The sequence below is a fragment of the Trachemys scripta genome, chromosome 1 (assembly GCF_013100865.1).
Source record: "Trachemys scripta elegans isolate TJP31775 chromosome 1, CAS_Tse_1.0, whole genome shotgun sequence".
Taxonomy (NCBI): domain Eukaryota; kingdom Metazoa; phylum Chordata; order Testudines; family Emydidae; genus Trachemys; species Trachemys scripta.
The window spans coordinates 139,737,143-139,759,680 of record NC_048298.1 but is presented as its reverse complement, the minus strand read 5'-3'; the positions used below and the strand labels follow the sequence as shown (position 1 = coordinate 139,759,680).

Here is a 22,538-nt window from a genome sequence, read left to right as displayed (position 1 = left end):
CCTTACTGAATTAAGTTGAAGCATCTTAGGTGCTCATTGTATGAAAAATGCAAAGGTTTATGCACTCTTGTGGGATTGTAGGCAACTTGTCTAGGAGAAATGACTAATGTAAATGTTGGGAAGTGTTATGAGATTCAAAAGACTCTTTTAAACAATGGGTAGAAAACAAGAATGAATTGTTAGTTGAGATGGTTTCCTAGGAAATACCTGTGAGGAGGGGAATACAAATGCCCACCTCCACACCTGTTCTTTTGAAGCTTCCTTCTGGGGAGGGCACCTTTATCTATGAATTACCTAGTCCCAGAATCAAAAGGCCCAAATAATTCTCAGACTCATGGATGTAGTGGTTCTCAACCAGAACAGTTATGAATGGTAGTCACTAAAAAATCCCTTGGTGGGATTTGAAGGGCTGTTCACTGACCAGAGCCCTTGCTGGAGTTAGGGGGTGGTCTCTAGTAAGCTTGTTAGCATGTGTGTAAATTCTTTTATTGTTTTAATATGTTTTATCTGTAATACTTTTACCCTATGAATAAATGTGCTTGCTTAGAAGGAGCAGTGTGATAACTTGACTGTGTCAATTACACTGTTTACCATACCAGAGGAGAAAAGTAAAGCAGACCTGCTTATAAAGTCTGGACTTGCTGGGAAAATCATGATGGAGGTAGAGAGCTGTGCAGCCTGGAAATGTCCCTCTCTCCTTCCTGATTGGGGTATGTGTCTCTACCCATGAGAGGTTATGGCTGGGGAGTCGAAAGCCTAATCATGGGTGCCCTTGGTGGACCATAGAAGGGGAATGCAGGTGCAGTTGCCCTGAACTGTGGCTATAATCATCAATGGAGACTTGCCAGAGAACCTCATAATACATCCAATCTTGCAGTTATACCTTGTATCCAGGGAGACAACACTCAGTCTTGATGTCCTTGTGTCCCTGGCTGAATTCTCTGTTCATTGCCTTCTTAATACAGAGTCACCAATGCTTGCTTTCACAGGATGGTTGAAGAACCTCTCTTAGTGGCTGCTTACTTTATACCACAAGGACACCCTTTAAGTGTGTACCCTGTTTTGTTCCTCCAGAAACAGGTTTCTCAGTAGTTTATTCACTGAGTATCTGCTAGTAATTGGATCCTTCTAGCCAGGTTGAATGGCTTCTTGGTCTGTTTCCTTTCTTAGGCACAAATCACCATTCCACTTCCTCAGTTTTTATACTCTCTTCAGTTTCTTACTGCGATCCTTTCCCTTGTGGTGTCCATGGCAATGATTTCTGAATCTGATTGTCCAAAAGATCTCCATTCTCTCAGCTGCTATGCACTGTTGAAACTCGCACTTCCAGACAACATATCCTCTCTACCAGCATGGCTACCAACTTGCACGTCATACACTAGATCTCTCTTCTATCTTCCAGCAGAAAGGAAAACATAGCACATAAAAGGGCAGGTCACAACAGGTGGGTGCAGAACTATAACTAAACAGAAGGACCCACAGTGCCTCCGAAACTCCCATTTGCAACTCCTGATCAAAGGTTCCCTTGACAATTGATTTATAATACAAAGTCTTGCTGCTCAGAGTCATTGTTCAGGACAATTGGACCTGTATTCCCCCCTCTATGGTCCAGCAAAGGCACCCGCTCTTAAGATTCTGGCGGTCAGCCATCACGTCTCTTGGATTTAGACAAGCATCTCTCCCCCTCCTGACCAGGGATCTTCCAGGCTAGACAGTTCACTCTCTACACTGTGAATTCCCTAGCCAGGCAGATTGCCTCTGTTGGCCTGCTTTGCTTTTCTTCTCTGCGGCTATAAACAGGGCAATTGCCCAGTTATAAGGTACCACACAGCTTTTCCTAAGCAAGCATATTTATTCTTAAGGTGAAAGCATTACAGAAGAAACATAATAAAAACAATAAATGAACATACACGCATACTAATGAGTTTACCAGAAATCATCCCAGCAAGGGCATGTGAAGAGCCCTTCAAACCCCACAAGGGTTTTTTTGTGTGGTTACAAGTTCATAACTACTTAGCTCAGAACAAGCACCTCCATGAATCGAAGAGACACTCCTAGGCCTCTGATCTTGTCCTTATGTAACAGGTGATCAGCAGACAAAGGCAAAGCTTCAAAAGGCTGAGTTCTTGCATAACTGGAGGGGGTACACATTTGCATACATCTCCTGCTACAGACTTCCTGGGAAAGGAAGGACAGAGTTTCAGATAGTCCTCTGAAGTGCATAACTCTTCCCAGCAGGGCTTTGGAGCGGAGCCTGGAGCTGGAGCACAGAGCAGCTCCGGAGCAGTGGAGCTGCAGCGGATCTGGAGCACAGCTCCAAAGCCCTGCTTCCCAGGGTTTATATTAGTCATGTTTGCCCCCTACACACAATCCACAATAAACACAAATATTTTCATTTTTATTACAATGAACTCCTAAAATGCTTAAACATAAATCAATAAGGTTTATCCAGGATTCTGCAGGAAATTGACATACCTGTTACACTCAGTTCTACCCTTCACTGATAGGGAGGGATTAACCACTTGGAGACTTCAATGTCCCAGTCACATGATCCTCACAGAGACAAACAAATGGACCAAACACACAACCTCACCCAGTTCCATTTTCTAAAAACAAGGTGGAGGAAAAATCAATTCTTTTTTTAAATGTAAAAATCAGACTAATAAAAAATGCTATTTTTGTGCATTTTTTTGAATTCCAATTCAATCCCAATCATGAGTAATAAAATTAACTATCTTCTAGTAAACAAGAAATAGGTCGTTTACCATTTTCTAGCATAATAAAATATAAAAAATTAAGACTGAATAACTGTAAGTTAAGCAATATAATTGCATATATATATATATATATATATTATATATATAATTAGTGTGTCCTCCTGGTTAGCAAACAAAAGCACCAAATTTAGTGTAAAGGCTATAATTAGTTCCAAATCAATGTTTTAATGGTTACCAATCAATGAGAATGAATCTTTCTTTAAGAAAATAACTAAACAACAAACAAGATTAAAATGGATGATTGAAACTACGGTTGCCAATTTAATTCATGATTTGAATTGGTGAATCATTCAGTGCAGCCTGATTCAGCCAAAATGAGAATGTTCTGCAACATAAAGTGAACTTGAGAGACCAGTCTTCCTTCCTCTGAAGAATACTATCATCCCATCCCATGACAGATGAGAGAGAGTATTTTCCATTATCCTGTAGCCAGTTGTTAGTCCTGCTGAATGTCAAATATCACTTTAACAACAAGGAGTCAGGTGGCACCTTAAAGACTAACAGATTTATTTGGGGATAAGCTTTGCAAGGAGATAAAGAGTGAATTCTCAGTTAAGGTGTACTGGACATACAGGTTAATTCCAGGTATGTGATGAGAGCAGACATCGCCCCTGTGCATAGTGTTACAGGAACTCCCCTTGCCAGCAGTGGATAAGAATGTGCTGAAAGTGTGGGGAAGGGTGACAAATGGGAGGGTAACGCAGGTTCCTGTAAGGTCCTTGAGCAAGGGTCAGAACAGCATTAAGCCCCGTACTTGCTTAGAATGGAAGCTCAGCAGAGCAAAGACCATGTCTACTTTTTTGTTATTTTTAAAACCAAGCCTAGCACATTGGAGGGAGCCTCTTGATAGCTACAATCAAAATACTAAATGCAGTCCCTGGAGGGCAGCATGACCCCAGCAATGGAGCCCTTTTCCCCACCATGTTCCCCATACATGGTGACAGACAGACCGAGGGATGGAGCATCATTAACTCCCCTTTGAGACTCTAGCAGAAGCTGCAGCAACAGACCCTTCCCTGCAGCAGTGCCCAATCTGGGCTGCCTACAGGAAGCTTCCTCTCAGCAGTGTCCTCCAACTCCCACGCCAGCTAAATAAAACCCCACACAGCAGTAGAAAAGGGCATTATTGTCCCATTTAATGAGTCCTCATTTCCATCACAAACACATACACACATGTCGTGTCGTCACACCACAGATGCACAGCAAAGCAAAGTGCATGGAGGGGGCAGGAGCCAATGGCACTTTCCCTGTCCCCAAGGAGAAAAGAGGCTCTCGGTACCTTGTGCGCTGTGGTGCAGGGACCACGGGAGTGTTCAATGAGCACAGAGGGCAGAGAGAGTCCAGCACTCAGTCCAGTTGGCACCAATGTTTGCAGAGGGACACAGCTCCAGTTCTACTTCTGAGCAGCACAAGGGGTGCAGAGGGAGACAGGTCAAAGTATACCAGGACAGGGGACGGAGGCAGTGGTCCCCAGGAGACAGGTCCCAGGGGATGCTGCTATAATAAAGTTGGCTCCTCCCTGTCTGAACCCCAGTAAGATCCAAGTGGGGGAGGGGAAGACAGCGATGGGGAGCGGGAAGGGGACCCTGTGTGAGGGCCCTCAGCTCTAGCTAGCTGTTCTCATTTACAACATGTCCTTTCTGGGTAAATTCTCCACCCCTGCCCCAAATGAGGAGGGATTTGATAGAGTTCTGATGGTGGCTCCCTGACCCTGTCAGTTTCTACCAGCCACAGTTCAGACACTCCTGCTCTCTGCCTTGCCAGGAGTGGGCAGGGCCTCTCAAATTATCTGATAGAGGCATCCATTGGGAGGTCGTGATTGGACTCCTCGGTATCCTCATTCAGGGCCGGTTCACTGTTAGAGAGTGGTGTGAAAGCAGGAGACTTTCTGAAAGAGAACAAAGGGCAGGGGTCACGTGGGCACCAGACTGGGGGAGGGGGGATGGGAGAAACAGCTATTATAACTGGGGCTGTCGATTAATCACAGTTAACTCACGCGATTAACTCAAAAAAATTAATCTCGATTCATTGCAGTTTTAATCGTTCTGTTAAACAACAAAATATATTATATTTTGGATTTTTTCTATATTTTCATATATATTGTATTCTTGTTGTAATTGAAATCAAAGTGTATATTTTTATTACAAATATTTGCACTGAAAAAATGATTAAAGAAATAGTATTTTTCAATTCACCTCATACAAATACCATAGTGCAATCTCTTTGTCGTGAAAAATGCAACTGACAAATGTAGATTTTATTTTGTTACATAACTGCACTCAAACACAAAACAATGTAAATCTTCAGAGCCTACAAGTACACTCAGTCCTACTTCTTGTTCAGCCAATTGTTAAGACAAACAAGTTTGTTTACATTTACGGGAGATAATGCTGCCCGCTTCTTATTTACAGTGTCACCAGAAAGAACAGGCATTTGCATGGGACTTTTGTTGCCGGCATTGCAAGATATTTACATGCCAGATATGCTAAACATTCGTTTGTCCCTTCATGCTTCGGCCATCATTCCAGAGACATGCTTCCATGCTGATGACGCTCGTTAAAAAAATAATGCCTTAATTAAATTTGTGACTGAACTCCTTAAGGGAGAATTTTATGTCCCCTGCTCTGTTTTACCCACATTCTGCCATATATGTCATGTTATAGCAGTCTCGGATGATGACCCAGCACACGTTATTCATTTTAAGAACACTTTCACTGCAGAATTCACAAAACTCAAAGAAGGTACCAATGTGAGATTTCTAAAGATAGCTACAATCAATCAATCAATCCAAGGTTTAAGAATCTGAAGTGCCTTCCAAAATCTGAGAGGGACAAGGTATGGAGCATGCTTTCAGCAGTCTTAAAAGAGCAACACTCTGATGCGGAAAGTACAGAACCCGAACCACCAAAAAAGAAAAATCAACCTTCTGCTGGTGGCATCTGTCAGATAACGAAAACGAACGTGAGTCGGTCCGCAGTGCTTTGGATTGTTATCGAGCAGAACCCGTCAGCAACATGGACGCAAGTCCCCTGGAATGGCGGTTGAAGCATGAAGGAACATATGAATCTTTAGTACATCTGCATCTGGCATGTAAATACCTTGCGACGCTAGCTACAACAGTATCGTGAGAACGCCTGTTCTCACTTTCAGGTGACATTGTAAACAAAGTGGGCAGCATTATCTTGTTCAGCACTGGCTGAACAAGAAGTAGGATTGAGTGGACTTGTAGGCTCTAAAGTTTTACATTATTTTATTTTTGAGTGCAGTTTTGTAAAAAAAAAATCTACATTTGTAAGTTTAACTTTCATGGTAAAGAGATTGCACTACAGTACTTGTATTAGGTGAATTGAAAAATACTATTTCTTTTGTTTTTTTACAGTGCAAATACTTGTAATCAAAAATAAAGTGAGCACTGTAAACTTTGTATTGTGTGTTGTAGTTGAAATCAATATATTTGAAAATGTAGAAAACATCCAAAAATATTTAAATAAATGGTATTCTATTATTGTTTAACAGCACGATTAATTGCGATTAATTTTTTTAATCGCTTGACAGCCCTAATTATAACTGATACCTAGGGGGTGCTGTAAAACCGGATGGATTCCTCAGATACTGGAAGGGGTGTAGTTAACACTGGGAAGTAAACATGTGACATTATATGGGTCCTGTAGAGTACCACTGAGAGGGCAAGGGGGTTATATAGAGCCTAAATAAATGCTGGTGCCAATGATGGGGAGCTTTGCTCAGAACAATATCCTGGCAGTATCCTGCGGCAGGGAATATGGAGGAAGGAAGTGACACTGTGAGCTCATTCCAGCAGGGCCCAGCCCAGAGCTCCACTGACTTCATACTCCCACAGGCCAGCAGAATGTCCCAGCAGATCAGTGATGCTCTGTTCCAGGTTCTTTTTAGACAGTGACATCATCTATCAAAGCTGACATCTGAGCACGATTCATCTTCCATAGGCACCTTGCACCAAATTCAACTCCTGTGAGGAGTCTGCAAGGTGGTTATAGCTGATCATTCAGAGTCCAATCCAGTTATGACAGCCAGCCCGGCCCCTCACCCATCAATGCACTAGCTCCCATTCCCCTGCGAGAACTGGGAACAGAACCCAGGAGCCTCAATTCCCAGTCCCCCTAGTAGTGCCCATTCTTCTCCCAGCGCTGGGAGTAGAACTTTGTCTGTGTGGGAGATGGAATACAGACAAGTACAAGGTGTATTTCTTTGACTTTGCCTTCTTGAACAGAAGATATAGAGTAACATGTAAATTCAAAACAAACAATGCCCCCCAAACCAAAGCACTGCACTGTGCACACTTCGCTCCCAGGGGAGAGGATGAGTGAACAAACAACATGTGACAAACATGTCGTCATGATGCTTAATCTGGAAGGCATTCAGATACTACAGCAAGGAGTGCAGTACACAAACCTATAAAGCACAGAACTGAATTGAACCCAAGAGTCCTAACTCCGTCCCCTGACTCTGAGCCACTAAATCCAATGCCCCTCCCAGAGCTGGGATTGGAACCCAGGAATCCTGGCCCTCCCTATCCTGGAGCTCACCTGTCTCCAGACTGGGTGATGAGCCGGCGGCAGGTCTCCATCTGCACATCCAGCCCACGCTTCATGCTGCACATTTCCATGTATTCATGCAGGTGCCGATTCATGTCATTCTTTGCTGTTGCAAGCTCCAGCTGCACAAGGGGGAGCAATGAGGAGCTGAACCTGCCAGCGTGGCACTATCTGTGCCACATGGGGACACTGCATATTGTCCCAGTCAGCCCGTCAGAGGACACTGCCTACCTTCTCCTCCCACCAGGGGACACTGCCCAGCTACACCAGCCAGTCATAGGGAGACATACACAATTACCAATTTTCTTGTCCCTTCTGGGGTCTATCCCTATACCTCCCACCTCCTTGTCCGCCCTCATCTTCCCCACTATGTCCTTCTCCCACCTCTATTTGGTCGATGGTTTCCTGATATTCCTTCTCGCGGCTCTTGAAGAGCGACTCCGTGTCCTTAATCACCTTCTCCAGACAGTCATCCTGCTGCTGGGAGAGAAGAGGTTGCCATGACGTTTGGAAACAGGGCAGTTGCCAGACAACAGAAAGCACAGAGTGAGAGATCAGAGAAAAACCCGGCAGCACCAGAGAGAGAGAGAGAGGGGAAAGGGTAGGGAACAGAGACAGACAGTGACACAGGATTAGAGATGGGTGTGTTCCCAGTTCACACAAATCCCATTTAACAGGCCACAACTACAGCCTGACCCCATGTTTGCATTCACTCCATATTTGCTGGTACAACTACACCTATACACACTTGATCAGCCAGGGCTCTCCCATCTAGCAGCAGGGATGAGACAGACAGCCTGGGACCATTGGCAGTGTGAAGTTTTGTCCCACAAAAGCATAACGTTGCTCTGAGACATTGGGGATTGTGGCAGAGAGACAGACCCCATCCCCAACCGGGCCCCCCGAGACCCTACAACTGTTAACCCACCAGGATCAAGGGGAGCAGCTGGAGTGCTGGCTATGCAGGGGCCTTGGCCAATTGGACTTTCAGGCCTCATCTTAGGCGGTGCAAAATGAGTTTCCTTCTCACTCAAGGGCTGATAGTCTCATAGGTGGGTTTAAGGGACAGAATGAGGGGTCCCTGGAGCCTAGAGCAGCTAGAGATGGCATTTTACCAGCTGAGTAGGATTTTTCTATTCTTGCTGGCTTTGGCAAGAACCTCAGACAAGAGGCCTTAGGTCAGTCTGAAAAGGAGATCTGGGCACATTTGACAGGGGCAGGGCAGTGTAGCTAACTGGTGGGGGGTAGGCCATGTAGGGCCTAGACAGGGGTGTTTGAATGTTCTGCATTTGAATGAGAGCTTCGGGGTAACAAACACTCAAGAAGGGATGGAATGGATAAGACAGAGTCTGTCTGGGCAAAAATCACATTGGGGAAGAAAGCTACTAGAACCTCCCTGAGATACTGCTTGGGGTGTGCTATAGACCACCGGGATCTGATTTAGATATGGATAGAGACCTTTTTAATGAAGTAAATACTAATGGGAATTGTGTGATCATGGGAGACTTTAACTTCCCAGATATAGACTGGAGGACAAGTGCTAGTAATAATAATAGGGCTCAGATTTTCCTAGATGTGATAGCTGATGGATTCCTTCACCAAGTAGTTGCTGAACCAACAAGAGAGGATGCCATTTTAGATTCAATTTTGGTGAGTAGTGAGGACCTCATAGAAGAAATGGTTGTAGGGGACAACCTTGGTTCGAGCGATCATGAGCTAATTCAGTTTAAACTAAATGGAAGAATAAACAAAAATAGATCTGTGACTGGAGTTTTTGATTTCAAAGGGGCTAACTTTAAAAAAATTAAGGAAATTAGTTAGGGAAGTGGATTGGACTGAAGAACTTGTGGATCTAAAGGCAGAGGAGGCCTGGAATTACTTCAAGTCAAAGTTGCAGAAACTATCAGAAGCCTGCATCCCAAGAAAGGGGAAAAAATTCATAGGCAGGAGTTGTAGACCAAGCTGGATGCGCAAGCATCTCGAGAGGTGATTAAGAAAAAGCAGAAAGCCTACAAGAAATGGAAGATGGGAGTGATCAGCAAGGAAAGCTACCTTATTGAGGTCAGAACATGTAGGAATAAAGTGAGAAAGGCCAAAAACCATGTAGAGTTGGATCTTGCAAAGGGAATTAAAACCAATAGTAAAAGGTTCTATAGCCATATAAATAAGAAGAAAACAAAGAAAGAAGTGGGACCGCTAAACACTGAGGATGGAGTGGAGGTTAAGGATAATCTAGGCATGGCCCAATATCTAAACAAATACTTTGCCTCAGTCTTTAATGAGGCTAATGAGGAGCTTAGGGATAATGGTAGGATGGTGAATGGGAATGAGGATATGGAGGTAGATATTACCACATCCGAGGTAGAAGCCAGACTCGAACAGCTTAATGGGACTAAATCGGGGGGCCCAGATAATCTTCATCCAAGAATATTAAAGGAACTGGCACATGAAATTGCAAGCCCATTAGCAAAAATTTTTAATGAATCTGTAAACCCAGGGGTTGTACCATATGCCTGGAGAATTGCTAACATAGTTCCTATCTTTAAGAAAGGGGAAAAAAAGTGATCCGGGCAACTACACACCTGTTAGTTTGATGTCTATAGCATGCAAGGTCTTGGAAAAAATTTTGAAGGAGAAAGTAGTTAAGGGCATTGAGGTCAATGGTAATTGAGACAAAATACAACATAGTTTTACAAAAGGTAGATCGTGCCAAACCAACCTGATCTCCTTCTTTGAGAAGGTAACAGATTTTTATTAACAGATTCAGACAAAGGAAACACAGTGGATCTAATTTACCTCCATTTCAGTAAGGCATTTGATACGATTCCACATGGGGAATTATTAGCTAAATTGGAAAAGATGGGGATCAATATGAAAATTGAAAGGTGGATAAGGAACTGGTTAAAGGGGAGGCTACAACGGGTCGTACTGAAAGATGAACTGTCAGGCTGTAGGGAGGTTACTAGTGGAGATCCTCAGGGATCAGTTTTGGGACCAATCTTATTTAATCTTTTTATTAATGACAAAAAGCACAAAAAGTGGGAATGTGCTAATAAAGTTTTCGGATGACACAAAGCTGGGAGGTATTGCCAATACAGAGAAGGACCGGGATATCATACAGGAAGATCTGGATGACCTTGTAAACTGGAATAATAGTAACAGGATGAAATTTAATAGTGAAAAGTATAAGGTCATGCATTTAGGGATTAATAAGAATTATTGTTATAAGCTGGGGACACATCAGTTGGAAGTAACAGAGGAGGAGAAGGACCTTGGAGTATTGGTTGATCACAGGATGACTATGAGCCGCCAATGTGATATGGCCATGAAAAAAGCTAATGTGGTCTTGGGATGCATCAGGGGAGGTATTTCCAGTAGAGATAAGGAGGTGTTAATACCATTATACAAGGCACTGGTGAGACCTCATCTGGAATACTGTGTGCAGTTCTGGTCTCCCATGTTTAAGAAGGATGAATTCAAACTGGAACAGGTACAGAGAAGGGCTACTAGGATGATCCGAGGAATGGAAAACCTGTCTTATGAAAGGAGACTCAAAGAGCTTGGCTTGTTTAGCCTAACCAAAAGAAGGCTGAGGGGAGATATGATTGCTCTCTATAAATATATCAGAGGAATAAATACCAGGGAAGGAGAAGAATTATTTAAGTTCAGTATCAATGTGGACACAAGAACAAATGGATATAAACTGGCCATCAGGAAGTTTAGACTTGAAATTACATGAAGGTTTCTAACCATCAGAGGAGTGAAGTTCTGGAACAGCTTTCCAAGGGGAGCAGTGGGGGCAAAAGACATATCTGGCTTCAAGACTAAGCTTGATAAATTTATGGAGGGGATGGTATGATGGGATAGCCTAATTTTGGCAATGAATTGGTCTTTGACTAGTAGCGGTAAATATGCCCAATGGCCTGTGATGGAATGGAATGTTAGATGGGGTGGGATCTGAGTTACTACAGAGAATTCTTTCCTGGGTATCTGGCTGGTGAGTCTTGCCCACTTGCTCAGGGTTTAGCTGATCGCCATATTTGGGGTCGGGAAGGAATTTTCCTCCAGGGCAGATTGTCAGAGGCCCTGGGGGTTTTTTGCCTTCCTCTGCAGCATGGGGCATGGGTCACTTGCTGGAGGATTCTCTGCACCTTGAAGTCTTTAAACCATGATTTGAGGACTTCAATGGCTCAGACATAGGTTTGATACAGGAGTGGGTGGGTGAGATTTTATGGCCTGTGTTGTGCAGGAGGTCAGACTAGATGATCATAATGGTCCCTTCTGACCCTAAAGTCTATTATTCTATAAATCCATTAGAAATGTGCAAGTATTTGTGTAGGAATTAGCATAAAGAGGAATGAGGGATCCACACTGTACCAGAGAGAGAGAGAGAGAGACAGACAGACACACACACACACACACACACACACACACACACACACAGAGCAGCTGGAGATGGGGTATGACTGGGGCATAAAGCTGGTGTTACCTCCCCCTGCACCTCTGCTGCTGCAATAGCGTATCCGGAGAAATCCTCCCAGAGCAGCAGCGTTTCCTCTGTCTCCTCCCACGTGAGACTGTCACAGTCATCCTCAAAATCATACTCCCTCCTAGGGACAAGGAAACCACATGTCAGCAAAGAGAGGGGAACTCTCCCAGTAAGAAGAGCTACAAAGTGTGAGGCTTCAATACTAACTGTGGGGGAATTCCCAATCCCGGCTTTTCCCTGCAGGAAGGTGCTGTAATGCAGTGGTTTTCAAACAGTGGGTCATGACCCAGTACTGGGCTGCAGAATAGAAGGCACTGGGTCGCAGCAGCTCTGGTCAGCATCGCTGACCGGGCCATTAAAAGTCCCACCTGCGGTGCTGCCCAGCTAAGGCAGGTTAGTACCTACCTGTTCTGACACCAAGCTGTGTCCCAGAAGCAGCCATCAGCAGGTCTGGCTCCTAGGTGGGGGGGACCACAGGGCTCTGCGCGCTGCCCCCACCCCGAGCACCAGGTGCTCCACACTCCCAATGGCTGGTTCCCAGCCAATGAGAGATGGAGTGGGGCAGGCGGTGCCTGCGGGTGAGAGCTGCGTGGAGCTGTTTGCGCACCTCCACCTAGGAGCCGGACCTGCTGCTGGCCACTTCTGGGGCACAGCGTGGTCCGCAGTGCCAGGACAGGCGGGAAGCCTGCCTCTGCACCCTGGCTGCACCACTGACCAGGAAAACCACTGGAGGTAAGCACGCACCCCAACTCCATGCCTCAAGCCCCTGCCCCAAGCCCCCCCTCAAACCCAGAGCCCCCTCCTGCACCCCAAACCCCTCATCACCAGCCCCATCGCAGAGCCTGCACCCCCAGTCCAGAGCCCTGACCCCCTCCCACACCCTTAACCCTTCATTCCCAGCCCTACCCCACAGCCCTCACCCCTGCACTCCAACCCTCTGCCCCAGCCCTGAGCTCCTCCCACACCCCAAACTGCTCATCCCAGTTCCGTTGGGTCACAGGAATCAACAATTTTCTTCAACGGGGTCGCCAGAAATAAAGTTTGAAAACCACTGCTGTAATGAACATGGAAGAGCCATTGGCTGTGGGTGAGCTTTCAGCTACACCAGTCCCAGCCTCTCCCAGCACGGGGAAGAGCTGTAGGGAACAGGGCAGGAGAGCTGGCTATGACAGAACTCACAATGACTCTAGTCCCAGCCTGTCTCAGCAGCAGGTGTGGGGCAGAAGTAAGGGCTGGGCTACACTCACAGCTGGTTCAGCATCCTCTGCATCTCCTCATTGATGCTCATGGCTGTGGTCTCTTCATCTTCCTCCTCTTCAGGCTTTTTGGAAGCATCGTTCTCAGACAGCGAAGTGTCCTCGTCACTGATCAGCTTCCGCTCCCGCTTCCGCCCCGCCGTGGCTGGGACCTTAATGGGAGACAAGTGCAGAGACTACAGAAACAAGGCCGGGTCCAAGGTCGGGTTGTTGAGAGGAGATGGAGGGAAAAGGAATGGCACAGGGGTAGGAAGATAGGGAAAGTAAGAAAGAAAGAAGGAAGAAGAGAGAGCGAGAGAGAGGGGCTTATTATGATCAGGTTAAAGATGGTGCAATGGCTAAAATGTGATTTTAGAATATTTTAAAATGAAAAACTATGCAACTAAAGATGGAATCTGTGAACCTGATGAGAAGAATGTGGTTTAATTGAAGAACTCAACCCTCCCCGCCCCCAGATCCAGAGGGAAAGAGAAAGGCAGAGAGAGGAAGAAGAGACAGTCTAAGTGAAATATGTCAATATTTACAGTCAAACCTTAGTTTACAGAAAGTGTCTAAACTGTACATATTCTTAACTGAATGAAACTAACCAGCTGCTTCTGTAGGGGGAAGGGAGAGAGAGTGAGACAGGGACAGAGCGAGAGAGAGAGAGACAGGGACAGGGACAGAGAGAAAGGCAGAGAGAGAGAGAGAAGGGGGGGTGGAGAGAGAAGGGGTTAGAGACAGACACTTTGCACCATGTCTCCCTCTTCTGCAGCTGCTCTCAGGAGTCCCAGCGCCCAGTATCTCTGAATAATGAGTTGGGTGGGTACTCCTAATGCCTCGAGTAACATCAGGAGCTCTCAGCCTCCTCCCCTTGCCTCTCTGCCTGCTGCTCCCCACCCCAACGCATGTAACCCAATATGGAGAGCAGGTAAACTCATGGAACAAGGCTTATGGTGACTGAGTCCCTCCTCTGCAAGAGGCATGTAAGTGCTTTGGTCTCTCCCCTTGGCTGGAAGCTCCTTCCCCCAGTGGTAGCTGTTTCGCTTGGGACAGCAGCAGGTGCATCTCACCTGAAACATTTTGATCATGTCCTCACAGTTACGCTGCTGTGCCACGTCACACAGCTTGGCTGTGATGTCAATGCGCCGGCAGATATCCATGTCCACTTTCATGGCCTTCTCTTGGATCTTGGTATCCAGCTCTGTGAGGTTCTGACCCAGTGAGCACCAGCCCAGCAAATGGTGGCAAGGGGACAGAGGAAAAGGATAGTTAGACAAGGCACACGGAACCCTCTGGAACAGAGTCCTGACAGAGAATTCTCCTGGGCATGGTGAGGGAAATCATCATGCTGGAGGCATTATAATCAGGGCCAGGCACTGTCAAGGCATTGCTGAGGGAACTCACGCTGGAGGCTTTCCCCATGCACTCAGGTTGGGCGCTGCTGTGTCACTCTGTAGACATTCCTTGTTTGGCATTACTATGAGGAAATGCACAGCACGTCTGCTGAACCATGGGATGGGTTCACAATGTCTTGGACAGTGACTGAGGGTGTATGCTGGGGGGACAGGGGCACTCACATTGCTCATCAGTCCCTTGAAGACAACCAATTCTGCCTTGAGCTGCTCCACCTTCAGGGCCAGTTCCTCCTGGCACGCTTCAGCCTCCTGGGCCTCCTGCTCAGGGGGGAAAGGGAAACACTGGAATCAGTGCCAGGGAAATGAGGCTAGAGTGCAGGGGGAGTGGAGATGGGCCCCTCACCTCATGCAGCTCGGTCACTTGGTCCTGCAGCTGGACACGCACAGTATACTCCTCTTCCCACCTAGCGAGACAAATGTGCCAATTACACCCTGCCTGCCCCACAGCACCCTCCGCTGGGGAGGGCAGAGCTGGCAGCTGCAGGTTGTCTTCCTCACTCCTGAACTGCGCACTACGGGATCCACTCTAGTCATACAAGGAGTGTTGGGAGTAGGGGAGAGAATTTGATACCCTTCCTTTCCAAACAGCTACAGCTGTTAGATGCATGTCACGCCTTCCAACCATGAGCTGGTCCCGGCCACAGACTCTACTGATCTCACTCAGAATTCACCAACTGTCTTTCATGTCACAGTGCGAGGCCCTCAGGACACCAACCACAAGCTGTATTTAGCAGCTGAAATGCATTCCCCCAGGACCACATTAGATCAATTGGCAGATCTAGCCCATTGTCCTCTCTGCCCCTCCCCACCATCCAGTTCAGGCAAGTGGCCTCCAGCCTGGGCTATAGTGGGTTTTGCTGTAGAGGCAGTAACAGGCATTGGGCTGTATCAGGCACTGAGGGGCTGCAACAGTCTGTGCTGGTGTTATATTTATATATAGATATGCTGTGTTATTAAATTGGGCTGTACTGAGACAGTGGATAGTACAGCTCTGCAAAGGGCTCCACTATACAGGGCTGTGCTGTGTTGTGATGGGCTATGCTGTGTGGTATAACTGGCTATGCTATAATCCCCTGTATTGCACTGCAATGGGCTGAGCAGCATTGCACTGTGATGGGCTGTGCTGAACTGGCCTATTTTATGCTAGATTGTATTGGTTATTCAGGGATTATGTTACACCAGGTTTGCAGCTGGTCTGCAAAGGGCTGTTCTGCCCTGGTTATGTTGGGTTTCAACTGGTTGTACTATACTTAGGCTGTATTGTGTTGCAAAAGACTGCTATATTAAGCTGTATTGCTCTGCAGCATGCTGGATATGCTGCAATTATTGCAAGATGACTGGCAGTTTTATGCTGGTTGTGTTGTGCTGCAATGGGTTACAATACTCTAAGCTATATTTCATCACTAGGTGTTGTGCCATTCTGTACTATATTAGGGTGTGTGGTACTGTTTTGTGTTGTGTTGTATTGCGATGTGTTGATCCATGTTTTGTTATGTTGTGCTGGGTTGTATTTCACTTTGCTAATTAACTGTATCCTCTCCCATGTGTAGTTCATATTGGTTGGTGGTGCACTGTACTAGCCTCTGCTCTATTGTGTTGAACAGCGCAGCACGAGTTTGTTGCTATTCCATTTCCTTTGGGTGAGTGGAATTTTCTCATTGGGTTGGGCACTCATGAGTTGCCAACTCTTGCAATTTTATCATGATTCTTGCAATATTTGGTGTTTTTCTTAAAGCCCCAGCCCCTGGAGTTGTATAATAACATGAGAATCTCAGATTTCATTTTTAACATAGCACATTTCTAGTGCTCGTGGCTGGGCAGAAAAGTTTGAAAACGTGAATCCTAAAAGCTCAGAAACCAGAAGGCAAATAGAAAGAATCCCACATTTATTATCTCATGATTTTTAAGCCAGTCTCCTGATTTCTGGTGCCTGACTCATGACTTTGGAACACCTGGGGTTGGCAATATTGCTCACTGTGTTAGAAAATGTCCCACCCTACAGCTGCACGTTGGCCTTTTTTAGATACCCCAGACCACTGCCCTGAACAAGCAGGCAGCCCATCCTCCATCCGCAGGATAAGAGTCCATGGGGGTTCCTCTTACCTTGATAGGGGAGAACAGGAAAGAGGGAAGAAAAAGAGATACACAACAGAGGGAAGGACAGAGAAAGAGACAGGATGTATCTTACATGGGAAATGATCAAACAAGGTTTCCATCTCTGAGGAGAAAATGTGTTTCCCTGACACAAAATACTTCAGTATCTCTTCCTCTCCCTCCTTCTCTCTCCAGATCTGGCTTGCAGTGCTTTCTGCCTTGCTTTCCATCACTCAACCTGTCTCTCTAGTCCTGTCTACACTAGGGAAGTGACCCATTACTGAAACAGCTTTAAAGTAGTGATTCCCCATAACCATTACGGTGTAGAACAGACAGAGATTTCAACACTGGGTCAGAAAATGACAGTGATACTTGGTGGAAGCAACACCTGTGTGCCCTCTTCCTCCTTCACCCCCTGCTTACTCTTTCCGTCTCTCTCTCGGTTTCTCTCTTCCTCTCAGCCACTCTATCATTCCCATCTGCAATGCACCATTCCTAATAATAACCTCCCTGAACACTTCCTCCACACAGTCCAGACCAGCCAAGAGGCTCCAGCCGGCATCCTAGATGTCCTGCAGACTGTGAGCAAAGCTTCTTCCTGTTACCCCTTCTCACCACCCCAAGTCCCCTGGGGAGCCACAGATCCTTCCTTTGTAGGCAATGTAACACACACATCACTCCAGCATCACAATATTCCAGTAACCTGCCCAAGGATCAGATAATGTGAGGGGAGGAAGACAGAAAACCTGAGAGATCCTCTGCCCCATATAGACCAGGCCACTCACCAGTCAACACTAGGCCAGCATTTCCAACCCATTTCCTTCCATGCCAAGGACAACACCCAGGCCCTCCCCATCCAGCCTCATGACACCATAAGGAAAACAACATGAAAAAAATCGAATCTGTCTTTAAAAATCAATATCAGCCAATCTGGGACCATGAACACTAAAATGCCTTAATTATCATCACGTGGTCATTGTGGTGTCAGTAGTGGACAGAGTTAAGGTTGTTTGGGTGCTTTAAACTGTATATTTCCAACCTTAACATGTTTGGGTGACACTTTTAAGTTTAACCTTAACTGTGGATTTCCTGAGTTTGTAATACAAGGCTTGGGGATAATCACGTCATCTCTGTGATGTAGTTTATTCTGAATTACTGATATGGAGTCTCCATCTTAACCTCATCTTATTTGTGTCTGGGAATACATGTATATACACATGGAAGAAAGGGAGAAAGCAGACATGACTGGGCTCCCAGCTGCATGATCCTTGGCAGTCCGCACACATGTTTTTTCCCGCTAAGATCACTGACTCATCATTTAATTTTATCCACCCCAAATGTGGTTCCCACCCAGTCTCTTGTCGCTGCTTCTCCTCCCTTCATATTCCCAATCCCCTGCAAGCTGTGTTCTGCTCCAAAGTCCTGTACATTTTAAGAGAAACTTTCCTCACCACACTGTTGGGGGCTCAGCAGTCTTTGGGGCTCCTTTGGCCAAGGTGCAGATACTCAGCACTGCCCTATGCCCTTCCAGAATGCAAGAATTTCATTCCCAAAACTCAAACTATTCAAAAACCAGGAAATACTAAGTTAATGCAACTCTTCCTACAAAACACAACCGTAGCTGTGTCCCTATTAGGATGACAATGGGAACAAGGAATTTCCTGGGTCTGAAGCATTGAAGTCTAGGAAATTCAACTCTTATTGCAGGAGGACATGAGAAGCCCAGGGCCTTGTTGAGCTCCTGCAACCTTAATTCCATGGCATTACATTTTTGCATATGAACTTCCCCTGTTTTTGAGAAAGTGAGGGGCCATGACTGAAGGGAAATTTTGCAGCAGGGAATGGGGAAGGTTTCTTGGGCACACCTAGTCATCCCTCAGGCAGTAGCTCCCACCTCCTCCTAGTCTCCAGCAGGGTTAGAAGCCCAGTGAGAGGAAGGAAGCGGGTAGTGGAGATACCTTGAGAAAGTCAGCTATCAGCTAAAGACTGCATGGGGGGATGGGATCCCCAGAATCCAGGCCTCAGACTGGGGCCCACGTAGCAGGAAGGGTCTCTGCACTCCCCTTGCCCCCAGGAATGGGAGATGGGGAATCCCAGAAGCTCTTCTGCTGATGTGGGAGAAGTGTGTGGGAAAGGGGGAGCCCCACAACCTCCTCCTCCCAGTCAGGACCATAGGAGGTTCACAGGTGCAGCTGTGCATCTCAGAAGGTTCTCGATGTGGGGAAGGAGTTGTGGGGCTTCTCTTTATCCCAATGTAAAAATATGTTACACCAAGCACATCACTGGCCCTCAGGCCTGCAAGCATCTGTAACCACCCACCTGTCTCCTCCCAATGTACCTGCAGAATCATCTACACAATGCCCCTCTGAGTGCTGGGGTGAATATGGGACACCTCCAAAGCTTTCCAAGTTCTTCAGCATCAAACCAGCTAAAACAAACTCTTGAACTGTGAACGAGCCAAAACAGGTTGGTCATGCTCCTGAAGAGCCCAAATAGTTTACAGTTTTGGAAACCACCAGAGATTAAAGCCCAGATCCTCAAAGGTATTGATACACCTAACTCCCATTGAAATCACTGGCCCATAAATACCTTTGAGGATCTGGGCCTAAGTGACTTGGCTAAGGAAACTCAGGAAGTCTGTAGCAAAGTTCAGAACTGGGTCTCCTGAGTCACCATTAGTGCCTCAGGGTGGGCTAGTTCTCCAAAATACCTCAGAAGGATGACCAGCTCCAGATGTACAATTTAAGTGACTGCTAACCACCACATAGCCAGTCTGTGGAGGGGCTTCAAGAACAGAAACCAGTTCTCCTGGGTCTTACTCTCCATTGTCTTAACCACAAGACCTTCTTGTTTCTTCCTACAATCTGTCCTTCATTACCACACCTATTACACTGATATTCCAGCTTGTATGACTGGACAATTCAGTTTTAGCATACTAATTTCAAAAGGCAAAGGGCTGAATGGATGATACTTGAGTTTGCTGTATTAGAGACCTAGGTTCTATTCCTAGCGCCGATAGTAGTGACATTGGGCAGCATCACTGTTACATGATCTGCAAAAAAGGGGCAATGGTAGCTGCCTGCCCCTAGGGAACGGGCTCTAAGCCTGCACTTCATAATAAATAATAATATGTATGACGCGCACAGAAAAGTAACACTAGCAGTCCATAGAAGAGAAGATTTGAACTCTTGAGCATCTGTTTCATAGTCAAGTGCACCTTCCTCTGAGTATCAGGTATTTCATAGAACAATCTGGTGCCCCCTACCCCTTCCTGTTCCATACATAGCTCACAGCACTTCAGCTTCCCACTTCACAGAGACAAAAAGAAAGCCTGATTATTTTTGAATTATTTGGATCTTGGCATCTGACAGCTAGGGGTTAACAGAGCTATATATTTTATTTGGATACTGCCCATAGTTTTGCCCCTTTCTTTGCTTAAAAAAATCCCCTCAAAGCATCACAAGCATTTATTTTTTTTTAATTCACATGTCATTTGGCTGTGGGGGAGGTGGGCAAAGAAATGAATGTCTCCAGGATCCCTTAGCCAAGTTACCCCAAATTTGCACCCAACGCTACCCTAGGCCCTGAACTGGGACCTGTTTGTTTTCAGGCTGATTTTATTAAACATGTGAATTTTAGAGCAGTTTAAAACTTGACATTAAACAGAAGCGTGGTTGCCACCTTAACTATAGTAAAACAAGGACGTCCTGGTGATATCAAAAGACTACCCAAGAACTTTGGGCACAAGCCAACCACTAGCTCTTGGGGTCAGGAGGAAACTTTCCCTGGGACAGGTTATCCCATCACTGCCCTCTGCAGGGTTTCTTGCACCTGCCTCTGAAACTGCTGGTGCTAGGATACTGGACTAGATATGCTACAGGACGAACAGGGAGAAAGGGGGTTAGGTGGCCAATAGATAGTCCTATCAGGGATTTCTCCAGAGCATTCCCACTATGGAGCAAGGTCCCTTGGTCTTTGACACTGAATTACCACAGTCTTGGAGACTCTCTCTCTCTCTCTCTCTGCCCTTACCTCCAAACTTCATCTCCTCTCTGACTCCAACTCAGCCCCACTCCCTATTTCCCTTGTAAGCCCAGTCTCCTTACTTGCTGTATCATCTCACTCAGTGTTGCTAACTCTCAATTTTTTTCTTAAACAACTCCCAGCTCCTAGGGTCATGTTAATTCAGGAGAATCTCAACTTTCATTAAAAAAAGTTTCAGGCCCTCATAGTTGGGGTGAAAAGCTGGAGAATGTGACCTAAATGCAGCATGAATGCTCAAAAACCAGAAGACAAATGAAAAGAGCCCAGCACTTATCATTTTTAAAGTTTTTGTGATTTGTATCCTGATCTCATGATTTTTGGGACCTGACTCATGATTTTGAGTACTTGGAGTTTGCAATCTGCATTCACCCATGTCCCTTTGCCCCACCCCACTGCCTCTGCTCTCTTATCTGTGCTAGTAGTCACCTATTCACTACCCTCCTCCCTACCTTACACTCCCCTGAAGCCCCTCCACCTTCTCACCTTTAGCTGTATTCACCCCACTGCTCCCTACCACTCCATTCTCTGTCCCTTCTCTTGCCTGCACTAACACGTCTCCCAGTTGCCCTGGGGCTGCCACTCACTCCCTGCCCCCATTCTCCCTTCAGTCTCCTGCCTGGCTAGACTCACCCTGTTCCCTTTCTCACCTGCGTTTGTACTCGTCGCGCTCCCTCTTCACCTTGGCCAACACATTGTAGAGGGCCCGGATCTCAGGGGTGATGGTGTCGATCTGCACGCCAACCCCATCAGGATGAACCCATGAGACCCCTGGCCCCTGAACCAGGGTGGTCTCAGGTCCTGGGCCCAGCCGACGGGCCTGCGAGAAGGACCAGATGGTGCCTGGCATGAAGCGAGGTGAGGATGAAAAGGGGCTGCCAGACAAGGGAGGAGGCTGGGAAGAAGGCATGAATGGTACTCCAAGGTGGCAGCTAGGAGAGCCCAAAACCCTAGAGGGGGCACAGAGCCCAGCTGGCCGGGGGCTGCCCAGGGCAAGCCCCAGTGGGCGAATGGGGCTGATGAAGCTGGTCTGCACAGCCTGATCCCGGCGCTGGACAGCCCGCTGACGGCTGCCCCCCTCCTCCAGCGCCTGCTGCAGCTGTTTTTCCAGCTGCCGGTTCCTGCGCTCCAGCTCGTGCACCTTGGCCAGGAAGCAGCGGAACCGCAGGTTCAGGGTCTTCAGCACGTTGATGTTGGAGCCCAGGTCATTGCGGAGGGCCATGGCAGCAGGGGGGGCCGGGAAAGGGGGCACTGCTGAAGCGGGGCCCAGCTCTCCGCCGAAAAAGTCCCCCAGGGGCGCTGGTGGAAGCGACTCCGGCTCAGCCAGGCCCTGCTGTTCTTGCTGCAGGAGGAAGAGGTTGGGGCCGAATAACGGGTTCATGGCTGCGGCTGGTCCGAGCAGGGGGCAAGGGGAGCGGAGCGAGGGCGGAGAGAGGGGGACCGAGGGGCCAATCAGGACCCTAGCTGCTGCAGGTCCGCTGTCAGGCAGAGGCGGGCTAGGGGGAGGGGGCTGCGGGGGAGCAATCCCAGGCGGAGCGAGGGAGGAGAGAAGGAGGGAGCCGGCTGCTGCGGGGGGCGGGAGACAGGGCAGCAGCTTCCGCTGCAGATGGGAGGGGTCCGGGAATGCAGCAGAAGCGCTGGTGGGGTAGGCTGGTTCCTGCACGTAGAAGCCGGAAAGGGGGATGGGGAGAGTGTCGGAGCAAGGCACAAAGCAGGAGCGCGGGGTGAAGAGAAAATCCTCCGGGGAGGGGGGCGCCTCATTCACGTGCCCCACCTGAGACGGGTCCAGGCTTTGTCCTTGGGCGAGGGGTTTTACAGCTCCCGCGGGGTTAGGGGAGGAATCATGGGCACACCCTGGTTTTCAGACTGGAGCAGCCTAGTGGTTCGTCCCTCTAGCCTAATATCCTGTC

At 47.1% G+C, this 22,538-nt stretch overlaps 1 protein-coding gene across 8 annotated transcripts; it reads right to left on the bottom strand.

Annotated features, from left to right (window-relative positions):
- Positions 1-3,888: 3,888 nt before the first annotated feature.
- On the bottom strand, positions 3,889-22,297 carry IFFO1 (intermediate filament family orphan 1). Of its 8 annotated transcripts, none has more exons than XM_034787555.1 (10): positions 21,279-22,230; positions 14,837-14,897; positions 14,656-14,751; positions 14,149-14,289; positions 13,684-13,692; positions 13,088-13,272; positions 11,841-11,961; positions 7,736-7,828; positions 7,343-7,473; positions 3,889-4,665 (listed from the first exon to the last, which is right to left on the bottom strand). In XM_034787555.1, exons 1-10 carry the CDS (start codon positions 22,007-22,009, stop codon positions 4,563-4,565), a joined length of 1,671 nt encoding a protein of 556 aa, XP_034643446.1. In that variant the 5' UTR covers positions 22,010-22,230; the 3' UTR covers positions 3,889-4,562. The 8 variants fall into 8 exon arrangements, with proteins under 8 accessions (XP_034643446.1, XP_034643436.1, XP_034643464.1 ...); XM_034787545.1 differs by having other exon boundaries at positions 7,736-7,831; positions 21,279-22,220; XM_034787573.1 differs by having other exon boundaries at positions 7,736-7,831; positions 13,088-13,248; positions 21,279-22,009.
- Between the last annotated feature and the right edge of the window lie 241 nt (positions 22,298-22,538).